The 26,695-nt window shown below is 43.5% G+C and overlaps 1 protein-coding gene across 10 annotated transcripts in view; it reads right to left on the bottom strand.

Moving 5' to 3' along the window:
• The window catches only part of tcf7 (transcription factor 7), a 76,022-nt gene that overhangs the window by 2,327 nt on the left and 47,000 nt on the right, over window positions 1-26,695 (bottom strand). For 2 of the 10 annotated variants that reach the window (XM_064978807.1, XM_064978809.1), the window contains exons 4-11: window positions 23,710-23,833; window positions 17,794-17,881; window positions 12,208-12,294; window positions 11,073-11,192; window positions 10,651-10,813; window positions 6,869-6,976; window positions 6,029-6,076; window positions 2,902-2,950 (exon numbers count right to left, since the gene is read on the bottom strand). In XM_064978807.1, the coding sequence (XP_064834879.1) occupies window positions 2,902-2,950; window positions 6,029-6,076; window positions 6,869-6,976; window positions 10,651-10,813; window positions 11,073-11,192; window positions 12,208-12,294; window positions 17,794-17,881; window positions 23,710-23,833 (787 nt within the window). Of the gene's footprint in view, window positions 1-2,326; window positions 2,400-2,901; window positions 2,951-6,028; window positions 6,077-6,868; window positions 6,977-10,650; window positions 10,814-11,072; window positions 11,193-12,207; window positions 12,295-17,793; window positions 17,882-23,709; window positions 23,834-26,695 lie in introns of all 10 variants that reach the window. The other 8 variants (XM_064978808.1, XM_064978810.1, XM_064978806.1 and 5 more) reach the window with 7 other exon arrangements.

Below are 26,695 nucleotides of genomic sequence, written 5' to 3'. Positions count from 1 at the left end.
GGCGGTGCGAGATTGTGTGTGTCTGTGTGTGCTCAGGATTCGCTCTAACCACATTCACCTCCCTTTGTTCTCTTGCAGCACAACACACATACAACACGCACAGTGGTCAGGAGATTTCCATGATGTGACGGCATGGTGGGGAAGGCAGGGCAGATACCTCTGCAATGATGTGACTTTGAGTGTGCAGATGTGTAAAGGAATAAAGGAGAAGAGATTGAGTTGGTCAAAAAAAAGTCACTGATGATGAGCATGACTGATCCTCCATCCACTGTAAATAAAAATAAAAAATGCCTGCTTTGTCATTTCTACCAATAGCATAATCAAGAAATATCTGTTTTAAGCAGAGAACAGCTACAGTTGAAGTCGGAAGTTTACATACATCTTAGCCAAATACATTTAAACTCAGTTTTTTTCACAATTCCTGACATTTAATCCTAGTAAAAATTCCCTGTCTTAGGTCAGTTAGGATTACTGCTTTATTTTAGGAATGTGAAATGTCAGAATGGCAGTAGAGAGAATGACTTATTTCAGCTTTTATTTCTTTCATCACATTCCCAGTGGGTCAGAAGTTTACATCTACACTCAATTAGTATTTGGTAGCATTGCCTTTAAATTGTTTAACTTGTGTCAAACGTTTTGGGTAGCCTTCCACAAGCTTCCCACAATAAGTTGGGTGAATTTTGGCCCAATCCTCCTGACAGAGCTGGTGTAACTGAGTCAGGTTTGCAGGCCTCCTTGCTCGCACGCGCTTTTTTAGTTCTGCCCACAAATTTTCTATAGGTTTGAGGTCAGGGCATTGTGATGGCCACTCCAATACCTTGACTTTGTTGTCAATAAGCCATTTTGACACAACTTTTGAAGTATGCTTGGGGTCATTGTCCATTTGGAAGACCCATTTGCGACCAAGCTTTAACTTCCTGACTGATGTCTTGAGATGCTGCTTCAATATATACACATAATTTTCCATCCTCATGTTGCCATCTATTTTGTGAAGTGCATCAGTCCCTCCTGCAGCAAAGCACCCCCACAACATGATGCTGCCACCACCATGCTTCACGGTTGGGATGGTGTTCTTCGGCTTGCAAGCCTCCCCCTTTTTCCTCCAAACATAACGATGGTCATTATGGCCAAACAGTTATATTTTTGTTTCATCAGACCAGAGGACATTTCTCCAAAAAGTACGATCTTTGTCCCCATGTGCAGTTGCAAACTGTAGTCTGGCTTTTTTACGGTGGTTTTGGAGCAGTGGCTTCTTCGTTGCTGAGTGGCCTTTCAGGTTATGTCAATATAGGACTCGTTTAACTCTGGATATAGATACTTTTGTACCTGTTTCCTCCAGCATCTTTCGAAGGTCCTTTGCTGTTTTTTTGGGATTGATTTGCACTTTTCACAACGAAGTACGTTAATCTCTAGGAGACAGAATACGTCTCCTTCCTGAGCTGTATGACGGCTACGTGGTCCCATGGTGTTTATACTTGCGTACTATTGTTTGTACAGATGAATGTGGTACCTTCGGGCATTTGGAAATTAGTCCCAAGGATGAACCAGACTTGTGGAGGTCTACAATTATTTTCTGAGGTCTTGGCTGATTTCTTTTGATTTTCCCATGATGTCAAGCAAAGAGGCACTGAGTTTGAAGTTAGACCTTGAAATACATAATAATAATAATAATACATCCACAGGTACACCTCCAATTGACTCAAATTATGTCAATTAGCCTATCAGAAGCTTCTAAAGCCATGACATAATTTTCTGGAATTTTCCAAGCTGTTTGAAGGCACAGGCAACTTAGTGTATGTAAACTTCTGACACACTGGAATTGTGATACAGTGAATTATAAGTGAAATAATCTGTCTGTAAACAATTGTTGGAGAAATTACTTGTGTCATGCGCAACGTAGATATCCTAACCAACTTGCCAAACCATAGTTTGTCAACAAGATATTTGTGGAGTGGTTGAAAAACGAGTTTTAACGACTCTAACCAAAGTGTATGTAAACTTCCGACTTCAACTCTATGTGTGAATCCCTTTCCTCCCCTCAGACCTACAGGACCTCTCTCCCACTTTCCTTTGATCATCATCACCCATCATCCCCCACAAATCCCTGAGAAGACACCCAGCCCATCACCAGCCAGCAAAGCAGCTTTAGTTTCCAATAATACAGCCTCCTGACACCCCAGTACGCTGGGGTTCTCTACCTGTAGGGGGCGACGTGGGTCACAGGGTTAGTGAGATGAGTGCATGCAGAGCAGAGCACAGCAGTGGGCTGAGGCACGCTCACAGAGGGAGAGAGGGGTAGCAGAGCGAGAGGGCGAGAGATACACACCTGCAGGGACCACACCAGTCCGTTTGTTGGTTGAGGCCGAAGCGAGCTCTGCATTTCTTAGGAGAGCCAGGGTCTGAGCACAAGGCAACATGCGCATAGGAAAGAAGTAAGGTAAGAGAGGAAGAGATGAAGAGAGAGATAGAGAGAGAGAGAGAGAGAGAGAGTGAGAGTGAGAGAGAGCAGAGCAGATCAGATAAAGAGGTCAGGGCAGACGTTGATGCATTGACAGAGATGGTAAATCAGAGAGCCATCAAACCAGACTGTTAGTCCCCAATTACTGAGCAGGAGTCAACAACAACAACCCATAACTGCAGCCAGAACAGAGTAAAGGGAGCAGGAGCTCCTTTCACAACAGGCATTGAGGACACTAGGGAAGAGAGGAACACTTCAAGTGGGAAGTCTGCCATGCGTTCAAACTCGGCTAGTTAGAGTAGCAGAGACACAGTCTGAGTAGAGGATAGTCGACCAGTGAAGTTGTTTCAAACGCTAGAATAGGGCTTGAAGTTTTGGTATATTGTATTGAAGCGTGGTGGTTTGGCCTGAGAGGATGTTGAAGGTTGTTAATTGAACATTACCTGTGGTAGAGTCCTGCTGCTTCTCTCTTTTTCTTCTCTTCTTCTTGCCCTGTTGGAACACACGACCAAACGCTCAGAGTCAGTAGGGGGGACGGGGTCCTATACACCACCGGGACAGTATCTGTCAGTGACATCTCGATGAAGACCATGGGAGAACCACGTCGTGATATTCACCATGTTCATGAGACTTAAGTCAACTGTACCAGAGACGGCCCAATTCACAAGTCGTGGAAGGGGGGTCTGAGGGCACTTTATGATCACTTAGGCCACAAGTTACGATGACAGCAGAAGAGAAGAGAAGGCAAAGAACTCAAATGATCTATAGTAATATTGCTGTAAACTCCATGGGCTATACAGTGGGGCCTTAATAGTATGGTTGGGGTTGTTCACATGAAGAGAGTCATAAAGTCTAAAGTCTCATATTGGGGAGAGGATGTGGGAACAGCTCTTGGATGCCTAGACGCATCTACCCTCACTGCTCCCTAAAGCATTGTGTGTGTGTGGTTACGGCTTGCGGAAGAAAACCCCACAACTGCGTAGGTGGACCTTGACTTCCTGTTTTGCTAACAGATCACATGACTACCCGGGTTTTCTGGCTTGTGTCTGGGAAGGGGTTAGACTGTAGCAGAGCTAGTGGTCCTTTGTATCTCAGTTGGTAGAGTGTGACGCTTGGAACGTCAGGGTAGTAGGTTCGATTCCCTTGACCACCCATATGTCAAATGTATGCATGATTAAGTCGCTTTGGATAAAATCGTCTGCTAACAAACTATCTGTTGATAAGCAACTGTTTTCTAAGTTGAGGGTTGTTGTTAGTGGATAGTTAGTTGACATTTTGATGACAGTTATTGAACATCTTATGTTAATTAGTTAATAATAATATAATATAATATACATAATAATAATAATAATATTATATATTAATTATTAAGTTGCTGCGTTCCGTGGTTGCCATGGCGCCGTGAGGTAGCCTAGGCAGAGAGCTCTGTAAATATTGTACATATTTATTGTTTTTAAGTGTTTTTAATTGCATATTTGAATCAAACTTTTTTGGGTTTTTGATAACTTGTTGATAAATGGGGCGGCAGGTAGCCTAGTGGTTAGAGCGTTGGACTAGTAACCAAAAGGTTGCAAGATTGAATCCCCGAGCTGACAAGGTGAAAATCTGTCGTTCTGCCCCTGAACAAGGCAGTTAACCCACTATTCCTAGGCTGTAATTGAAAATAAGAATTTGTTCTTAACTGACCTGCCTAGTTAAAAAAAGGTGAAATAAAAAATGGATCAACTGAAATATCTGGTGCTGACCCATGAAATTGCAGGCCTGATTATGGCAAGCCAGTTTATATTTGGCTTGGCAAGCTAGCTAAAATGATTTTTGACCCCCTGCCCCAGTTCCTAAAGGCTCGTTTTGCTTTTCTGAACCACTGCTGAGGTGGGTCTTAATGGCGTTTTACAGTGCCGAAGCATCACCCAGGTGCGTGGTACATTTCAGTAGTGGACGATCCATCATACACTCTTAGAAAAAAAGGTGCTATCTCGAACCCAAATCGGTTCTTCCGCTGTCCCCATTCCGTTGAAGGAACCCTTGTTGGTTCCAGGTAGAACCCCTTTGGTTCCAAATAGTAGCGTTTTGGGTTCCATGTAAAACCCTTTTCACAGATCTGGAATCAAAAAGGGTTTTCCTATGGGGACAGCCGAAGAACCCTTTTGAAACCCTTTTTTCTAAGAGTGTACCTACGGAGGAGGAAGAGCTGTGACTGTTGAGTATGACGAGGGGGCTGATGAAGAGCTCTGTGGCCTGTCTGTCTGATGTCTCTATCTCCCTGCCTGGCTGTACCATCTATGCTCCCTCCTCTCAAGATACTACATTTCTGAATTGCCTTTCATCTAAAGTTGTGGAAGACCTTCGCCCAAGAACTGCCAAATCCCTATATTTGTTTTGTAATTTTTTAAAATGTATTATTTTGTTTGTAAAGCGACTTTAAGATTTGACTTGTAATTAAAAGCTCTATATACAATAAATGTATGATGATTATTATTATCATTGTTGTTGGTAGTATCTACTGAACGTCTACCAACGATCTGCTTGGGACTATCCAAATAAAGTGTCATCTATACGGTCACAATAAAGCATTGGTATTCAAACTTTTTCAGCGGCGAGCCCATTTTTTCAGCCAGAATTTCTGGGGACCCCATTTTTTCCCCAAGACATTCTCACGACCCCACCTCACCCCAAATGTAATGGCACAACCTTAAAAATGGGTCATTTTAATTCATTGCATTTCCATTTCTTATCAAGGGGTCGCGACCTCGACTTGGAATACCACTGCTATAAAGCGTTACTATTTTATTCTATTCTATTATTATAGAGTTGCCAGTAGTTCTAATGTGTTTTGGGACAATATTGTCTCTGGCTGTATTTTTCCATCTTTGAAATATGAAGAAAGAAACATGCATGGAAACATACATTCAAGTGTTAAATAGTGACATTTACCTTCACATAAAAACATTATCCACAGTACGTTGCATCATAGTCATCTGATTTGATACTAAATCAGATGCTGCAGTAAAAGCTTCATGCACATTTCACCTCATTGAGAATGCCACCACGACCAGCTCGTAACCCTCTTTACCCTAACCAGCTAACTGACTATCCACAGCCAAGAGACAGAGAGAAATGAGAGAGCCAAGCCCCTATGGTGTGTTATGATACAAAACCCCAAAACTTTATCAAGCCAAGGAAAGGAAAATAGGCTGTGTAAAAGATCTCCAGGAAAGCAAGAAAGTGAGCTCTCTCTCCCTTTGTGACTCATCCGGTCTGTTTTCATATGGGGTGAGCGAACATTGGCAATTATGTAGTCCAGGAAAACCACCTCCCATAGAAACACATCCAGAGACATAGCATAACTTAAATAACATGAGCCACCTCCACCCCTCTGTGCCTGCCCTAAGGGAGGTAAAGCCTAATAATGGTCCCCCAAAGCCCAGAAAGCCTCTCCAGCCCAGCTCCCAGCTGTCCTCTCCCTCTCTACAGTCCGAACCCCACCGCCCCACCGCCTGAGGAGGAGAGCAAGCCAAAGCCACCCTGCTGTTAGTAGAGCGGGTAAGTGGGGTAAAATGTGTGCCCTACCCAATCAGCTTTATTCTTTTCCCCCGCGCCCTCTCTAAGGCCCGCCTCCTGGAAGAATTCAACAGCAACTTCACAATTGAGCACAGCACAAAAGGGTAGTTAAGCAGCATTAAGCTAACACACATAACAGAGATGTTCTTAGAGACATGTCTCTCTAATACACATCATATTCATCTGCACAGTATTTGAAGCAAGAGATTCGCTACACTACTTCTTAACTCAGTCTACAAGCCCACTACTAATTACAGATTTCACAGACAGTGCACTTATACTAAGGTCCAGTTACAACAGTACAAAGGTGCCCTCCATGTATATAACTACCAGTGGTTAAAAAACCTATTATAGTAATACAGAGATGAGAGGGGAGCGGGAGGTTTGCAGCTGACTGTGTAATGCTATGTGTAATAAAAGCGGAGCTCGTCATGCGTCCCTAACAGCAAAGCACTCAACAGCCAATTAAATCACCTCACTGAACAGTGCTGAACAGCCATGTCTGACCAACTAATGTCCAGTACGCTCTATCTCATTCTCAAAACCCACTCTAAAGGAATGGCATGCCAAGAGATTATAACACTGGTCATAGAGGTTATAACGCTGGTCATAGAGATTATAACACTGGTCATAGAGGTTATAACGCTGGTTATAACAATATGGTCGTAAACTAGTCTCTCTAACAATGTCTGCACTGATACGTGACCAACTCTGGAAATGCGCCAAATAAATATGATTAGATACAATATGTTGATATTTCTATGTGTAGCCACTAGCCTCAATGATTGACAGGTGGCAGGGTGGGGTGATCATGCTGCGTGTGTGTAACCAGGAAAAGGCGGGCCTTACGTAGTTGTCTCTGGCGGACCAGCTGGGGTAGAGCTGCATGTGTAGCTGCCGCTCCTTCCTGGCCAGCTCATAGTATTTAGCCTGTTCCTCCCGGGTCAGAGCGTGCCACTGCAGGGAAGACACACACAAGAATGCACCCGCACACACACACACACACACACACACACACACACACACACACACACACACACACACACACACACACACACACACACACACACACACACACACACACACACACACACACACACACACACACACACACACACAATAAAAATACCATTTAGGTTTTGTTCATTAGCCTAGACCAGGGGTGTAAAACTCATTTTCCCCGCGGGCCGCATTAAGTCTTCATTGAGGTCCGGAGGGCCGCACTTAAAATTGAATATATTATCTCGCCATCGTTAGCAAAATATAGTCCTCTATCCATCACTTTTGGAATTTTCGATGCTCCCTGACCGTATATATTTCATTTCAATGACTGTTGTCAAGCTGGACAGAGTGAAGATCCTAGAAATGTTGGTCCATTACCATTTCTACACAGTTTGTTTTGGTTTTCGTCAGTTCAATGTCGTTTTATTTGGATCCGGCACCTGGCCTTGAGTTTGTGACACGTGGCCTAGACAATGACATGCACAATGACAACTGTTGAGGCTAGGAGGGCTGAGGGAATGTGTTTATCTTCTTACAGTACACTGGGTTCTTGGGGATCTTCAATGCTGCAGAAATGTTTTGGAACCCTTCCCCAGATCTGTGCTTCGACACCATCCTGTCTCGGAGCTCTACAGACAACTCCTTTGACCTCATGGCTTGGTTTTTGCTCTGACATGCACTGTCAACTGTGGGACCTTATACAGACAGGTGTGTGCCTTTCCAAATCATGTTCAATCAATTGAATTTACCACAGGTGGAATCCAGTCAAGTTGTAGAAACATCTCAAAGATAATCAATGGAAACAGGATGCACCTGAGCTTAATGCTGAGTCTCATAGCAAAGGGTCTGCATACTTATGAAAATGTGATATTTCATTTTTTTGAAACATTTGCAAAAATTTCGGAAAACCTGTTTTTGCTTTATCATTATGGGGTATTGATGAGGATTTTTATTTATATAATCCATTTTAGAATAAGGCTGTAACGTAACAAAATGTGGAAAAAGTGAAGGGGTCTGAATACTTTCCGAATGCACCGTATATTGTTTTATAAACTGGGTGGGTCGAGCCCTGAATGCTGATTGGCTGACAGCCGTGGTATATCGGACCGTTTACCACAGGTATGACAAAACATTTATTTTTACTGCTCTAATTAGGGAAAGGGGGATAGAGTGGCTTGAGAAAGTATTCACCCCCCTTGGCATTTTTCCAGGTTACCTTACAACCTGGAATTAAAATTGATCTTTGGGGGGTTTGTATAATTTGATATACACAACATGCCTTTGATATACCCTTTGAAGATGCAAAATATTTTTTTATCGTGAAACAAACCAGAAAACTTACTTATTCACCCCCCCAAAGTCAATAATTTGTAGAGCCACTTTCAGAACATGTGTTTAAATACTGAGATCATGTGATAGATCACGTGACACATAGATTGCACACAGGTGGACTTTATAACTAATTTTGTGACTTCTGAAGGTAAGTGGTTGCACCAGATCGTATTTAGGGGCTTCATAGCAAAGGTGAAGAATACATACACATTTTTTGAAACAGGTCATTTTTTTCATTTCACTTCATCAAATTGGACTATTTTGTCCATTACATGAAATACAAATACACATCAATTTAAATTACAGGTTGTAATGCAACAAAATAGGAAAAATGCCAAGGGGGTGAATACTTATGCAAGGCACTGTACCTAGTCAGTTGTACAATTGAATGCCTTCAACTGAAATGTGTTTCCTGCATTTAACCCAACTCCTCTGAATCAGAGAGGTGCAGGGGGCTGCCTTAATCAACAGCTATGTATTCAGTGCCTGGGGTGTAGTGGGTTAACTGCCTTACTCAGGGGCAGAACGACAGATTTTTACCATGTCAGCTTGGGGATTCAATCCAGCAACCTTTTGGTTACTGGCCCAACACTCTAACCACTAGGCTACCTGCTTACATTGGTAACCAGTTTATAATAGCAATAAGTTACCTCAGGGGTTTGTGATATATAGCCAATATAGCACGGCTAAGGGCTGTGGTATACTCCGTGTTGCGTCGAGCCTAAGAACAGTCCTTAGCCTTGGCATATTGGCCATATACCACACCACCTCGGGCCTTATTGCTTAATTATACCATGGCATTGCTGAATACTCCTTTCTGAAATGCATTCTAGAGCGTGCATTTTTTCCCTTATAACACACGGTATGTTTGCGTGGTAGAATTCAATGGCTATAGTTAATTTTTACATGTTTTGTTTGAGCTGCTTTTGAAAGCAAAAGTCAAATTGAAAACAGTATTGGTAGTGTTGAATTAGATTTTCATAATAGCAAGCTCGGACTGACGTTTTGGTTACCACGTCTGTTTGTTTGGTTACCATGGCAACTACTGTAGCTATCTAGTAAACTTGCTAGCTGAACACATTTCCAACAGCAAATGAACCCATTTCTAATGGTAAATGTGTTAAATTATAGTCATGGTATAAAAGGGACAATCAGCTCGGGGCTCCATGCGTTCTCTGGAAAGTAATGCAACTCTGTGGAAGGTCAGTTCCACTCCGCGCTACACACCTTCAATGTCTTTCATTATTCTCCTTAGAGCTCTAATTAAGTGATAATGCCCGATAAGCCGGTGTTTGGAGGATATATTGGCAAACTGTGCCAAGACATACTCCAAACACCGGCTTCGAGGGCATTATCACTTTTATACAACGGGTTACCAACTTATTCATACTATTTAATCATTTCACAAGATATAGTTGACATTGGATAGATGAGGGCCACTGTGAAAAGTTCTGAGACAGACAACATCATGTAAGACAAAGGAGCTGATCGTGGACTACAGGAAAAGGCGGGCCGAACAGGCCCCCATTAACATCAACAGGGCTGTAGTGGAGCGGGTCGGGAGTTTCAAGTTCCTTGGTGTTCACACATGATGGTCTTAACATACCAAGACAGTCGTGAAGAGGGTACGACAAAACCTTTTCCCTCTCAGGAGACTGAAAAGATTTGGTATGGGTCCCCAGATCCTCAACAAGTTATACAGCTGCACCATCAAGAGCATCTTGACTGGTTGCATCACCGCCTGGTATGGCAACTGCTCGGCATCTGACCGTAAGGCACTACAGAGGGTAGTGCGTACATCACCCACCCAGTCACCCAAGTCATAGACTATTTACTCTGCTACCGCACAACAAGCGGTACCGGAGCACCAAGTCTAGGTCCAAAAGGCTCCTGAACAGCCCCCCCCCCCTTTAGTTTATTTGGTAAATATTTTCTTAACTCTTCTTGAACTGCACTGTTGTTAAGGGCTTGTAAGTAAGAAAGTAAGGTCTACACTTGTTGTATTCAGCGCATGTGACAAATAAAGTTTGATTTGATTTGATGATATTCATCCCATTGAGATATTTCTGCATCTTGGTCAATGGTATCATATGCAGCAGTCAGTCGCGCAGGGGGGAAACTCACAGCGTAGTAATTCACATTACTGAGATATTCCTCTCAAGTCCATCTCTCATGTGTGAAATCAACAGCAGGGGTTGAGACGAGGGATTTGGGAATGAGTCTCTTTGCTGCATGAGTATTCATGGATGTGTGTGTGTGTTTTAGTGTGTGTGTGTGTGTGTGCGCTCGCTGCTCACCCTTCTGCCAAGTATCTGGTTGATAGCAGCGCTCTCCTTCAGCGTGCACTCAGCGATCACCTTGGCCCTCATCTCCTTCATGTACAGCATGAAAGCATTCAGAGGCTTCTTGATCACTGGCTTCTTAGGCTCCTTCTCCCGCTTGGGCTCCTGGTGTGGCTTACTGGGGGGGGGGGCAGAGCAGAGCAAAACAAACAAGATCAACAGGGACACCCGTGGTGAATATGTACACAAGAACATCAAAACAACAAGGCGCTATTCATCCATCTAAGCTTTTGATACACTTTCAATGCATCAATGATATACTACAGTATTACATGCCATGTAGCTAGCACACAGAGAAACACATCTCCTTTGACAGACACGTGTGTCTCACTCTAGGAGTCATTGTAGAGACAGGGGTTCACCATGGGGGTACTTACGCGTACACGTTCCTGTCGTAATGGTCATGATGGTCCTGTTTGCCTGAAGGTGGCACGATGGCTGGATGGGGGATCCCTGTTGAGTGCATGCCTGGCCCTAGCATCAGAGAGTGAGAGAACCTAGAAGGGGAGAGACAGAGGGAGGGCGAGAGAGACAAAGAGAGACAGAGACCAAAGCATCAGACAATATGTTTTGTCTTTATATACGGCAACGTGACCATGAAGCGCTGAAGCACGCGGGCGGTTGGTTGGCCCTGAGAGAATGGGCTTCCTGGCAGTCCTCTCAGGAGCGTTAAGACTGTGAGAAGTCTCATCCAACGCCAGCAGGTGGCGCTGTGGTCACACTTAGACAAAAGCTAGGCTGCGCTGTAGATACAGTAGATAACATGAATATACTTGCTCTCGTTTTTAATTCGTGTTTCATTAAAGGCTTCTTTTCAGTGTTTTATTTTTTTGAGATTCATACTGGTGATGACATCTATTTATTCATTATTGGATTGGGACTGAAAAGTGCCATTTACTGAAACTTTACTGAACGTTTTAGTTGCCATGTTGGAAATGTGTGTTTTTGATTTCCTGAAATTCATATTTTATATAGCTGGTCATTAAATGTATTTTCTGATTTATACAAAAGACATTATTCTTCTAGTGTAAAATCATACAGTTTCACCCTGAACTGATGGGAAATAGAGAATGCGCTTTGACATGTGAACCATGTCTCCAGTTGGATATATTTCTGAAGCTAACTGAGCTAGCATGTTTGGCTCGCCAGGTACAGTAACAGAGGAGAGATCTCATGACAGAGCCTTTGCCTAAAATAACAACAGTCAACAGCAGACAGTTTGCAGTGGTTTATAGCGTCTCTCTTTGTCACAGCAACTGGAGACACACTGCTGCACTCACTCTTCTGTCCAGGACAACAGACGGGTTGTCTCTTCATGTGTGTCCCCACACAGTTGCAGGGTTTGCTTTAGCAGTTGACACACAGAAAGACAGGACACACATTGCGGAGGCACCTGTACAAGGCAATAGCGAAGGGCACATGGTAGGTGGGAGGAGTAGAAGCATTGGTCTGGAAGGGGTATGTATTTTGCGATTCCCTCCCCAGACTGAAGCGGCTCAGCTCATACTGTACCTGGGGTAGGAAGAGCTGTTGGGGAGACTGGAGGAGTAGTGCTGTCTGAATCCACATGAGGACAGGGGATAGACAGGCTGACTTTGCCTGTGGTTGGGAGGACAAATAGGGATGCAACAGGGTTCAACTAGGCTGCTGACCAAATCTTCACTGCCTAACTTCTTACAATATGTTTAGACCAGTGGAGGCTGCTGAGGGGAGGACGGCTCATAATAAATGCTGGAACGGAGCAAATGGAATGGCATGGAACACATAGAAACCATCTGTTTGATACCATGCCAGGGACCTCCATCATATGTTAGCAAAAAAAAAATGCTTTTCACGTTGCATCTTATCATCAGGTGAACGAACATGGCAAGGCGAAGTAATCAACATAAATCATTTTTCATTATTTTGACCTCCCCACATTATAATTGGAAGAGGAAGTGTAAACTCTAACACAGCCTATTACCTAGAGAGGTATCTCCAAACACATTTTCGCTAAGAGCAGCTGTTTTGCTGGTTAAACAAAGGTTAGCCATGTGTTGGCAAAACATTTTGTCAAAGTCAAGAAAGCTTCCCAGCAGCCAGTGGCACTTGCTTCACTGGTAACCTATTCGGAGCTTTCTCAAAGCCTATGTCAGATAATCCAGGGAGTGTCATTGGTTCCAATAAGTGTAATTTGCTCAATATTAGGAGGTTAGAAATGAAGTCGACACCATTAGAAATAATATATTTTCCTATGTTCTACTGTAGGTATGTAATTCAAAATGACTTTATTCTGTTATTGCTAGCGATATCCATAAAAACATTGGTGGGGGAAAACAACACTTAAAAAAATATATATATTTTTGCAGACCCTGGTTGACTAGCCCTGCTATAGGTATATACGGGCAGTCTGGGTTCTCAGTCTGTGTACTAGCTAGCTAATGAGGGGCTTGATCATGACTGGTTATGGAGTTAAGTCCATCTTAATGTACCAGTATTGTTTCCGTCCCTCTCCTCACCCCAACCAGGGCTTGAGCCAAGAACCCTCTGAACACATTACCAACTGCCACTCAAGAAACCTCATTATCTATCGCTCCACAAAAGCTGTGCCCCTTGCAGAGCAAGGGAAACAACTACTTCTAGCTCTCAGCGCGGGTGACGTCACCAACTGAAAGACGAGGAGTGAAATCGGAGAGGTGCATATTTGTTTCTCTTTTGGTCCATTCAACAACAGAGCGATACGATCCTTGTTTCAGCAGGACCTTATGTCAGGCCTTATTGGAATGGATTTATTGATAATATCTGTTGGGAAAAAGTTTGGATGATGCCACACACATACCTACTTGTTAACAAAATGAAGGAAGTTTCCTTTAAAATTATTCAGAAATATTATCCTGCCAACCACTACATGAAGAAGTTTAAGGAAAACATCCACTCAAATTGCTCCTTTTGTAATGACCACCCAGAAACAGTGTTTCATCTTTTTTAGCATTGTATGCATGTAAGAAAACTGTGGCAAGACATCAGTAGGTTTATAATTGAACACATTTATGAAGATTTTACACTATTGTGGAGAGATGTACTGTTTGGATTCTTTACATACAATAGAAATAAGCTGAATTAATTTCATTATTCTTTTGGCCAAATTGCATATACACAAATGTACATTCACAAACAGAAACCACATTTTCGTACCCTACAAAAAGAACACACTCACACCCCACACGCAGAAACTGAAAGTATATACAACGCAGGCGATGGCTGCAGGATGAAGGTGGTGAAGAGCAACTGCAGAAACTTGCAGGCGACTGCTGTCAAAACTTCATGACCTTTGATCATGTGATTTTTGTCAAGTTCATGGAGTGCTAATGCTTACATGCTTACATCATTATGAGTATTCGCGAGTCATTGCAGTAGCCTCCTGAGTCATCTGCTGTGCTCAGCTGACCCAACGATCGCGGAGAAACATTCTGATCTACGGACTGATTTCTGATAACAGTCGGTTCCTCTTAATTGTGGGGCTGCATGTCTACAACTTTAGGGTAATTGAAACAGGCTAAGTAAGCTTTTTATGTCAGTGACGGAAAAGCTAGCTAACTAGCTAGCTAACTATGTCAGGAGCCTAAGTTAACAGTTAGCTACACAGCTGATGAGGTGCCTGGCAACTAACGTCCTGAATTGGTGCAGGAGATAGCCACTGGTATGTTTCTATATTCTCACAATTGCAAACTATTAAATTACTGTCACATTTGTAAAAATTTAGCTATTTAGTTGTTCTTCCTATTTCATGGAGAGTCATACGAGAGTGCAGTGATATAAAAAAATGTGTTTTCAAATTTGAATATGAGTTCCACGTCCTACAAGAGAGAAAGATCGGTTGAGGGACGTGCTTCGTTTCCTTATTCAAACGGTTATTACAGTGACATTTGTCTTGCCAATTACCGTCATCCAATATTCCATGACCCTATCTCTGGCTACCTTCACTGCTAACCTCACTAAGGGTCCTGCTGTATGTACAGATGTATGATCTTAATTTGATCACCCTGCTTTGCACAGCAGGAAATGCAAACTTCAAATCAAATCCAATAAAATGTTATTGGTCGCATACATATATTTAGCAGATGTTATAACACACAAAAAAACAAAATACTGCAAAGTTTCTTAGGAGTCATGAACAGGGCGTCCATGTCTATTGTGTATAGTGTACTCAAGGTTTAAAAAGGTTTATAATGTTTTTAATGTTTTTAATGTCCAATATCACATTTCAGACTTGATTTGCCCTAACAAAAAATGTATCAACCACTACAAAAATGTCCATTAATTATAATCCAGAAAATAATTCTAAATTCCTGTTGCTACAGGATTATTTTCCTACTGTCAGAAACTGGTCAAATTAAGATTCTACACCTGTATAACATGACTGTGTGAAGGGTGGTGGATGGATGTATGGGGGGGGCAGGAATCTTTGATATGCAGCAGCACCCCCTTTCCCAGCCCTCCTCAGCCCCAGGAGGTCCCTGAGATCAAGGAAGGCAGAGGAGACTCAGTGTCAGGGAGGCTCCCAGGTCCAGAGGCTTCTCTCAGGGAGGGATTCACTTGCTAATCCCAGACAACAGGCCCATTAGGAGCAACATCTACATCCAGGACCCAACTAACACCTCTCCTCTCCACAGCCCTGTCTGTCCTCTGCTGGGGAGAGAACATTTCCTGTTTGTGTTGTGGCGCAGATGGGGTTTTCCTGTGCATTTGCATACCGATACATTTGTGATTTGTCCCTCTCATGTCCCTTTAAGAGTACCAACTATTCAAACTCTATAGAGAAATCTCAATCCATTAAAAAAAAAAAAATTAAACCTGTATCTGAACTTCTTTGAAACAAATGAACTGTGAAATGTACTGCAATCTGCTAGGCTGTGCCTACAGTGGGCTGCCTAGCTTCATGTGGAAAGAAGACAATACACATCCTCCCAGGCCCCAGTCACGTGCCATACGGTGGCTGGAGTGAGTCACATCCAGGTCTTTGTCATCCCCTTTCCTTGCTCTCTCTTTCCCCACACAAAGAGGGACAAAAGAAAACCAAACAAATGCATAATCTGCACTAAGAAGATTACGAGTTTGTAAACAAGATGATTTGTTGACAATACCACAGAAACTCCACAGTGACCATTAACTGTTTGAAATAAAAGTCAGTGAGAGAGAGAGCCCAGAGAAATAGCAGACCTCTGCCTCGTGCGGACGTAGCCTGTCTAGGGAGTGCCAAAGTCCTCCACCAGCTTTAAAGACACACAGCATGGGTGTGAATGGAAGTAGCATTAGCTGTCATTCTATTATGGTGAACCAAATCCCCATCACATTTAAGATAAGCCCACAATTGTTCAGGGGGATTCGTTCTAAGTTATTCTGCCAGTTACAGATTTTTAATACATGGATTTGTAAAGTTGAGCTCAAGTCAATGGATGGATTGTTAGCCACAGCGTGTGTGAGATTATGGGAGTTAAAACATGTTCTGATTTGGCATCGTATCCACATTCTGTGATAGTGCCTTAGAGGCCGGGAAGGCAAGGAAGACAGTAGTTTCATTTTGAGAGTGGAACTCTTGGCTAGATATGATCAATGAATCAGGGCATTTGTATCTTAGGAAGTGAACTATTCAATCACCAAATTTGTCACGATAACCATCTTTATAGGAGCTACTAACTGTGTGGGATGAAGTGGTCTGTATTTGTATTTATTATGGATCCCCATTAGCTGCTGCGGAGGCAGCAGCTGCTCTTCCTGGGTCCAGCAAAATTAAGGCAGTTTACACAATTTTAAAAACATTACAATACATTCACAGATTTCACAACACACTGTGTGCCCTCAGGCCCCTACTCCACCACTACCACATATCTACAGTACTAAATCCATGTGTAGGTGTGTGTATAGTGCGTATGTTATTGTGTGTCTGTATGCATGTGTGTGCCTATGTTTGTGTTGCTCCACAGTCCCCGCTGTTCCATAAGGTGTTTTTTTTACATCTGATTCTACTGCTGCATCAATTACTTGATGTGGAATAGAGTTCCATGTAGTCAGGGCTCTATGTAGTACTGTGCGCCTTCCATAGTCTGTTCTGGACTTGGGGACTGTGAAGAGACCTCTTGTGGCATGTCTTGTGGGGTATGCATGGGTGTCTGAGCTGTGTGCCAGTAGTTCAAACAGACAGCTCAGTGCATTCAACATGTCAATACCTCTCATAAATACAAGTAGTGATGAAGTCAATCTCTCCTCCACTTCCAGCCAGGAGAGATTGACATGCATATTATTAATGTTAGCTCTCTGTGTACATCAAAGGGCCAGACGTGCTGCCCTGTTCTGAGCCAATTGCAATTTTCCTAAGTCGTTTTTTTGTGGCACCTGACCACACGACTGAACAGTAGTCAAGGTGCGACAAAACTAGAGCCTGTAGGACCTGCCTTGTTGATAGTGCTGTAAGAAGGTAGAGTAGCGCTTTATTATGGACAGACTCCCCCCCATCTTAGCTACTGTTGTATCAATATGTTCTGACCATGACAGTTTACAATCTAGGGTTACTCCAAGCATTTTAGTCACCTAGTTGAGTTTTAGTGTTTAGTGAATGATTTGTCCCAAATACAATGCTTTTAGTTATAGAAATATTTAGGACTAACTTATTCCTTGCCATCCACTCTGAAACTAACTGCAGCTCTTTGTTAAGTGTTGCAATCATTTCAGTCACTATAGTAGCTGACGTGTATAGTGTTGAGTCATCCGCATACATGGCTTTACACAAAGCCAGTGGTATGTCGTTAGTAAAGATTGAAAAAAGTAAGGGTCCTAGAGAGTTGCCCTGGGGATTTCCTGATTCTACCTGGATTATGTTGGAGAAGCTTCCATTGAAGAACACCATGCAAAAAAAATATTGAGTGGCTGAGGTGAAGCTGGATTGGTTGATGTAATAGTGGTGAGTAGTCAAGGTGTGTGTGTGTATGCGGCATGTGCGTGTGCGAGAGAGTATGTGTGTGTACTTGAGAGTATATGTGTGTGTGTGTGTGTGTGTGTGTGTGTGTGTGTGTGCACGACAGAGAGAGTGTGTATGTGTGTGTGTGCGTGCGTGAGACTTACCAGCCCATGGAGGGGGGCATCTGTCCCACACCGCCCTGAGGTAGGGAGTAGAAGCCTGAGATGTCCTGGGACTGGGGCCTGTGAACGCCTGGAGGGGACACACAGGAGACGACAGGCTTGTTAACTCAGGGCCCCTGACTCAGCAAGGGCCTCATTACCTGGCTGGGAACCTACCATTACACACACAGGTCAAACACACAACCTCCCCCATTCTCATACACCCCTACTGGGAGGGTCAAGGGGGTGTTGATGTACGATGTACGAGAACTAAGGCCTAAAGTCAGCCCTCCAGCATCCTGTTGAACCACTACCAAGTGAAATGAAGAAACTCAGAGCCGTGAACTATGTTCTTTGTTTCCACTCCTTAGTAAACAGCCAGTTTCCTGTGAACATGACTTTGACATTCTGAGCTTACGTCATCTTCTCCTAGGGCAAGCAGTTTTACTGTCTGGCCCCTGCTGCTTGCATCACACCACCAACAATTGTCTCCTGGCAAAAGAGGGATCTTGATCCAAGCTACAAGTTCCTTCCCATGATGTGTCAGTCAATCAGAAGCCTGTGAGGTTAGGACCCCACTCACTACTTCACCCCGCTCCACAGACACCCACCCTACTGACGTTCGCCAGGCAGCGAAATGGTTTTAATAAACGGGACGTTTTCCATTATCCAGTCGGCCGACATAAAAGAGCAGCGTCCCGAAACAAAACAAAAAAGGCTCTCTCTCTGCCTTTCAAAGGAAGTCCTTTGTCAACAGCGAGCACCTAGCACTTAAGCGCAACCCGAAGGTAACCTATATTTGTTGCAGAAGAATGCTGCAGATTACTGTAATTTGCCGTCGCTGCAGGCCTGTTTCTGGACTGGATCATTTAGGAATCTGAAGGACTGGAATGTACCTCTCTCGCCCCTCCCTCCCTCCTAAAAAAGCCTCTGTCCCTCGTCTACAGACCACTCTGCAGTCTCAATCTCTACTCTCCCAACACAGTTATGACAAATTAAGAGGTCTCCAGAAACAACTTTAACCCCGCTTGATATTTAATGCGTTTATGACGCACTTAACTTCAATACTTAGCCTTTTTTACATTTTAAATACCTACATTTAACTTTAACTTGAATCTATTCAGGTAAATTCAAAATGAAATGTCACTTTTGCTTTATTTATCGGTTAAAATGTAGTAAACACTGTTTGGTCAAGTTCAACAATTATATCAGACACACGGTCAACAATTATATCAGACACAAGGTCAACAATTATATCAGACACAAGGTCAGCAATTATATCAGACACAAGGTCAACAATTATATCAGACACAAGGTCAACAATTATATCAGACACAAGGTCAACAATTATATCAGACACAAGGTCAACAATTATATCAGACACAAGGTCAACAATTATATCAGACACAAGGTCAACAATTATATCAGACACAAGGTCAACAATTATATCAGACACAAGGTCAACAATTATATCAGACACAAGGTCAGCAATTATATCAGACACAAGGTCAACAATTATATCAGACACAAGGTCAGCAATTATATCAGACACAAGGTCAGCAATTATATCAGACACAAGGTCAACAATTATATCAGACACAAGGTCAACAATTATATCAGACACAAGGTCAACAATTATATCAGACACAAGGTCAGCAATTATATCAGACACAAGGTCAACAATTATATCAGACACAAGGTCAACAATTATATCAGACACAAGGTCAACAATTATATCAGACACAAGGTCAACAATTATATCAGACACAAGGTCAACAATTATATCAGACACAAGGTCAACAATTATATCAGACACAAGGTCAACAATTATATCAGACACAAGGTCAACAATTATATCAGACACAAGGTCAACAATTATATCAGACACAAGGTCAGCAATTATATCAGACACAAGGTCAACAATTATATCAGACACAAGGTCAACAATTATATCAGACACAAGGTCAACAATTATATCAGACACAAGGTCAACAATTATATCAGACACAAGGTCAACAATTATATCAGACACAAGGTCGTTCAGTTAACTGTATCTCTCAGGTGCAAGATAAAACAACGTAGTCCAAAAACCTCGATATGTTTTTAGGATCCACGGCTCAAAACTGACAACCAGTTACTGTAGCCAAAACCACAGAAAGAGAAACTGTCATTGTATCGGAATCCAAAATGACTGGACAGTAGCTCTGGTGCTGTGCCTGAAAAAAGACCCAAAGAGAAACACCTGTAGAGTACAGTGCATTACAGTAGCTTTCGTTTCTCCTGTACATTTCTATTCTTCACTCTGTACTTCACCCTAGTGCAGACGAAGCTGCACACGTAAACAAACGTGACAACATGGTGTGACTTTGATCGTTTGGTACGATGGTTGACACCGAATGACTAATAGTCCATGTCTGTAGTGAATCACTGACTGACAGGTTGACTGACATGCAGACAGACTAGCTGGCTGAGTGGGCTAATGGAAATGCATGGAGAGTGCTTGGAGGGACTATTGTCAGAGAAGCTGCTGGAAACTCTGACTGATTGTCAGCTGCAGTCTCTGCACACTGCAAAGTGAGGTACTTGTGGGAAATCAATGTGAGGATACTGAGGTAGGCCTGCAGCGCAAGGGTGTGTGGTAAGAGAGGTGAGGTGTGATGATGTCTGAGGTAAGAGGATGTAGCACAGCAATAGGGGCGAGGTGAGATGGTGTCAGAAGGACGTAAGGCGGAGTGATGCAAGAGGACATTTTCATTGGCTTGTTAATTAAAGTGTGACTCCGGCTGTGTTCGGGTTAAAATGGCATTTTCATCCCACTGAAAATGAATTGGATCCATTGAATTGATAAAGATGAACTCAAACACATTTGTCATCTCTCTCTCTCTGGGTTTGAGTGGCATCTTCGTGGGAGATGTTTAGGAGAGTGATGGAGTGAGCGCGGTGGGTGCGGGTCTGTGAGGGACTATGCGAGCCAAGTGTGCGAGCGACTGTGTAAGAGTAGCGTGCCAAGCAGAACCTTCCTTGTGTGCTGCCGAGATGGCCCTGGGTGATTGTCACCCTAATTGCTCCCAGCTGTGTGCGTGTGTGTGTGTGTTTGAGAGGGGGTTGTGTGGCAAGCAGCCCTTCGTGGGGAAGGGACCACTTCAAGTGCGGTGGTGGGACCGCCGGAGGCTCACTGGAAAGAAGGGCCTGTCTCTGGGCTGCACCATTTCTCCCAGCTAGTGCTCTACTTTTGACCAGGGCCTATAAGGAAAAGGGTGTCATTTGGGATGTAGCCCCTGTCTCTGGGCTGCAGCTGCTGCTCGGCTCCACCGCTGCAGTTCAGGAACCATGGGTGTGTGTGTGTGTGTGTGTGTGTGTGTGTGTGTGTGTGTGTGTGTGTGTGTGTGTGTGTGTGTGTGTGTGTGTGTGTGTGTGTGTGTGTGTGTGTGTGTGTGTGGAGGCTGGGGAAAGATGGCAGCAGCACAACACAGGGCCAGGGGTTTCCCATGACTGCGTGAACTGACCAGGAAAACCTCCAGACCCAAGTAATATGCTATTAATAAGGGCCCATAGTTTTTCATGATAAGGTCACAGCAGTGGCACAGTACAGGTATGACTTAAGAGAAGTGAGAGGCTCCACAGAGACATTGGCCCAAGTAGATGGTGAAGGGGAACCATATTCTTCTTTCAGCATTGTTGTTCAAATTCAGGTGGAAGTACTACTTCAATTAGATTCAGGTGAAATAAGGGCCATATAAAATGTGAATCGAGAAGGACCGTGGACTATTGTCTTACTCTGCTGTGGTGACTGACAGGAGAAGTCAGGCCTTCCCACTCATCTGGCTAGTGTGCGTTAAGATGAGGGAGATGGTGATGAGGGGGAAGGCCTGACTTCTCCTGTCAGTCACCACAGCAGAGTAAGACAATAGTCCACAGTCCTTCTCAAGACGATGATGAGGGAGATGATGATGAGGGAAATGATGATGAGGGAGATGATGAGGGAGATGATTATGAGGGAGATGATGATGAGGGAAATGATGATGAGGGAGATGATGATGAGGTAGATGGTAATGAGAGAGATGATGATGAGGGAGACGATGAGGGAGATGATGATGAGGGAGATGGTAATGAGGGAGATGATTATGAGGGAGAAGGTGATGAGGGAGATGGTAATGAGGGAGATATGATGAGGGAGATGGTAATGAGAGAGATGATGATGAGGGAGATGGTAATGAGGGAGATATGATGAGGGAGATGGTAATGAGAGAGATGATGATGAGGGAGATGGTAATGAGGGAGATGATTATGAGGGAGATGGTGATGAGAGAGATTATGATGAGGTAGATGGTAATGAGAGAGATGATGATGAGGGAGATGGTAATGAGAGAGATGATGATGAGGGAGACGATGATGGAGATGATGATGAGGGAGATGGTAATGAGGGAGATGGTGATGAGGGAGATGGTGATGAGGGAGATGGTAATGAGGGAGATATGATGAGGGAGATGGTAATGAGAGAGATGATGATGAGGGAGATGGTAATGAGGGAGATATGATGAGGGAGATGGTGATGAGGGAGATGATGATGAGGGAGATGGTAATGAGGGAGATATGATGAGGGAGATGGTAATGAGAGAGATGATGATGAGGGAGATGGTAATGAGGGAGATATGATGAGGGAGATGGTAATGAGGGAGATGGTAATGAGGGAAATGATGATGAGGGAGATGATGAGGGAGATGATTATGAGGGAGATGATGATGAGGGAAATGATGATGAGGGAGATGATGATGAGGTAGATGGTAATGAGAGAGATGATGATGAGGGAGACGATGAGTGAGATGATGATGAGGGAGATGGTAATGAGAGAGATGATGATGAGGGAGATGGTAATGAGAGAGATGATGATGAGGGAGACGATGAGGGAGATGATGATGAGGCAGATGGTAATGAGGGAGATGATTATGAGGGAGATGGTGATGAGGGAGATGGTAATGAGGGAGATATGATGAGGGAGATGGTAATGAGAGAGATGATGATGAGGGAGATGGTAATGAGGGAGATATGATGAGGGAGATGGTGATGAGGGAGATGATGATGAGGGAGATGGTAATGAGGGAGATATGATGAGGGAGATGGTGATGAGGGAGATGGTAATGAGAGAGATGATGATGAGGGAGATGGTAATGAGAGAGATGATGATGAGGGAGATGGTAATGAGGGAGATGATTATGAGGGAGATGGTGATGAGAGATGATGATGAGGGAGATGGTAATGAGAGAGATGGTGATGAGAAAGATGGTGATGTGGGAGATGGTAATGAGGGAGATGATTATGAGGGAGATGATGATGAGGGAGATGGTGATGAGAGATGATGATGAGGGAGATGATTATGAGGGAGATGGTAATGAGGGAGATGGTGATGAGAGAGATGGTGATGAGAGAGATGGTGATGTGGGAGATGGTAATGAGGGAGATGATTATGAGGGAGATGATAATGAGGGAGATGATGATGAGGGAGATGGTAATGAGAGAGAAGATGATGAGGGAGATGGTAATGAGGTAGATGATTATGAGGGAGATGGTGATGAGAGATGATGATGAGGGAGATGATTATGAGGGAGATGGTAATGAGAGAGATGGTAATGAGGGAGATGATGATGAGAGAGATGATGATGAGGGAGATGATGATGAGAGAGATGATTATGAGGGAGATGGTGATGAGAGAGATGATGATGAGGGAGATGGTGATGAGAGAGATGATGATGAGGGAGATGGTGATGAGAGAGATGATGATGAGGGAGATGGTGATGAGAGAGATGATTATGAGGGAGATGGTGATGAGAGAGATGATTATGAGGGAGATGGTGATGAGAGAGATGATGATGAGGGAGATGGTAATGAGAGAGATGATAATGAGGGAGATGAATGACCTACCTTTCTGGCTCATGTCTGTGGGCAGGTGAGGGGGGCTGGGGTTGAAGTGGTCATTGCTGTACGGCAACAGGGACGTCAGGGGGTGCATCCCGTGAGACTGCTGGACCACCGAAACTTTGTTGGACTGCAACAGAGAGAGAGACAAAGACAGAGAGAAAGAGAGAGCACGAAAGAAAGAAAGAGAGACAGAGAGAGAGAGAGACAGAGAAAGAGAGAGAATGAGAGAGAAAGAGAGGCGGTCGTCATTTTAAGCATGGTTTGGAACAAACATGTGCTTTGGAGGCTGAATACATTTGCTCCCATTGGGTTGGCTGGGGATTCGGGGAGGGGTGGAGGGTGTGGGGGTACATTTGATCGATAGGCCTTTGATGATCAAGGGAGGCTGCGTGAGAGCTTGTTTGCTTTCATGTTTCTGTTTACAAATGGCTTTCAATAACTTACGTGAAATCCAGTTATTTCTAATGCTAACAGCATGCTGTTTGACATATGATATGTCACAGTGGTTACCATGTTGGAGGTATTCGCCCGTTCTTGGACATAGTTGCAATAGCAGAGCCTTTCATATTTATTCAATGTGTGTGTGTGTGTGTGTGTGTGTGTGTGTGTGAAGGTTTGGCAGAGGCATTGATTTCCATGTGTATGTACATATTTATGAAAAAGTTTTCCATTTTTTCCCCGCTGCTCTGAAGACTCCAGCAGCAGCGCTACTGAGAGAGGCTCGTCCTACTGCTTCACGGTGCCCCCTGCTGTTTTACAAAGCGAATGCCTTATCACTTTAAGGCAGTTCTTCCACGCGCGCCGACACACATTAAAACATACTTTCAACATTCCCCTCTATCACCTGATCACATCAAACATAGACCTCCTAACACTGGATCTCAGGAGTATGTTTTGCATCTGACAAACCACGTGGTCTACAGTATATTCTATATATATATATTCTCTCTCTCTCTCTCTCTAGGTCTCTCTCTCTTTAGGTCTCTCTCTCTCTTTAGCTCTCTCTCTCTCTCTTTAGCTCTCTCTCTCTCTCTTTAGCTCTCTCTCTCTTTCTCTTTAGGTCTCTCTCTCTCTCTTTAGCTCTCTCTCTCTCTCTTTAGCTCTCTCTCTCTCTCTCTTTAGCTCTCTCTCTCTCTTTAGCTCTCTCTCTCTCTTTAGGTCTTTCTCTTTAGCTCTCTCTCTCTTTCTCTTTAGGTCTCTCTCTCTCTTTCTCTTTAGCTCTCTCTCTCTCTCTCTCTTTAGCTCTCTCTCTCTTTAGCTCTTTAGGTCTCTCTCTCTAGCTCTCTCTCTTCAGCTCTCTCTCTCTCTCTTTAGCTCTCTCTTTCTCTTTAGCTCTCTCTCTCTTTAGGTCTTTCTCTTTAGCTCTCTCTCTCTCTTTAGGTCTCTCTCTCTCTTTAGCTCTCTCTCTCTCTTTCTCTTTAGGTCTCTCTCTTTCTCTTTAGCTCTCTCTCTCTTTCTATTTAGGTCTCTCTCTCTCTTTAGCTCTCTCTCTCTCTCTTTCTCTTTAGCTCTCTCTCTCTTTCTCTTTAGGTCTCTCTCTCTCTTTCTCTTTAGCTCTCTCTCTCTCTCTCTTTAGCTCTCTCTCTCTTTAGCTCTTTAGGTCTCTCTCTCTAGCTCTCTCTCTTCAGCTCTCTCTCTCTCTCTTTAGCTCTCTCTCTCTCTTTCTCTTTAGCTCTCTCTCTCTCTTTAGGTCTTTCTCTTTAGCTCTCTCTCTTTAGGTCTCTCTCTCTCTTTAGCTCTCTCTCTCTTTCTCTTTAGGTTTCTCTCTCTCTCTCTTTAGCTCTCTCTCTTTCTCTTATCTCTCTCTCTCTCTCTTTAGGTCTCTCTCTCTCTCTCTCTCTCCAGGTCTCTCTTTCTCTTTAGCTCTCTCTCTCTCTTTCTCTTTAGGTCTCTCTCTCTCTTTCTCTTTAGGTCTCTCTCTTTCTCTTTAGCTCTCTCTCTCTCTTTAGGTCTTTCTCTTTAGCTCTCTCTCTCTCTCTTTAGGTCTCTCTCTCTCTTTAGCTCTCTCTCTCTCTTTCTCTTTAGGTCTCTCTCTCTCTTTCTCTTTAGCTCCCTCTCTCTCTCTCTTTAGGTCTCTCTCTCTCTCTCTCTTCAGGTCTCTCTTTCTCTTTAGCTCTCTCTCTCTTTCTCTTTAGGTCTCTCTCTCTCTTTCTCTTTAGCTCTCTCTCTTTCTCTTTAGCTCTCTCTCTCTTTCTCTCTAGGTATCTCTCTCTCTTTAGCTCTTTATCTTTAGCGCTCTCTCTCTCTTTAGCTCTTTCTCTTTAGGTCTCCCTCTCTCTATCTTCAGCTCTCTCTCTCTAGCTCTCTCTCTCTTTCTCTTTAGCTCTCTCTCTCTCTTTAACTCTTTCTCTTTAGGTCTCTCTCTTTTGCTCTCTCTCTCTCTCTCTTTAGCTCTCTCTCTCTTTCTCTTTAGGTCTCTCTCTCTCTATCTCTTTAGCTCTCTCTCTCTCTCTTTAGGTCTCTCTCTCTCTTTAGCTCTCTCTCTCTCTTTAGCTCTTTCTCTTTAGGTCTCTCTCTCTCTTTAGCTCTCTCTTTAGCTCTCTCTTTCTCTTTAGCCCTCTCTCTCTTTCTCTTTAGGTCTCTCTCTCTTTCTCTCTCTCTCTTCAGGTCTCTCTTTAGGTCTCTCTCTCTCTTTTTAGCTCTCTCTTTCTCTTTAGGTCTCTCTCTCTCTTTAGGTCTCTCTCTCTCTTTCACTTTAGCTCTCTCTCTCTTTCTTTAGGTCTTTCTCTTTAGCTCTCTCTCTCTCTTTAGGTCTCTCTCTCTTTAGCTCTTTAGGTCTCTCTCTCTCTTCAGCTCTCTCTCTTTCTCTCTTTAGCTCTCTCTCTCTCTTTCTCTTTCGGTCTCTCTCTTTCTCTTTAGCTCTCTCTCTCTCTTTAGGTCTCTCTCTCTTTAGCTCTTTCTCTTTAGGTCTCTCTTTCTCTCTCTCTCTAGCTCTCTCTCTCTCTCTTCAGATCTCTCTTTCTCTTTAGCTCTCTCTCTCTCTAGCTCT

The sequence above is a fragment of the Oncorhynchus masou genome, chromosome 11 (assembly GCF_036934945.1).
Source record: "Oncorhynchus masou masou isolate Uvic2021 chromosome 11, UVic_Omas_1.1, whole genome shotgun sequence".
NCBI classification, from domain to species: Eukaryota; Metazoa; Chordata; class Actinopteri; order Salmoniformes; family Salmonidae; genus Oncorhynchus; species Oncorhynchus masou.
Note: the sequence above shows the minus strand (reverse complement) of the source record. Positions and strands in the feature narration are given on the sequence as shown.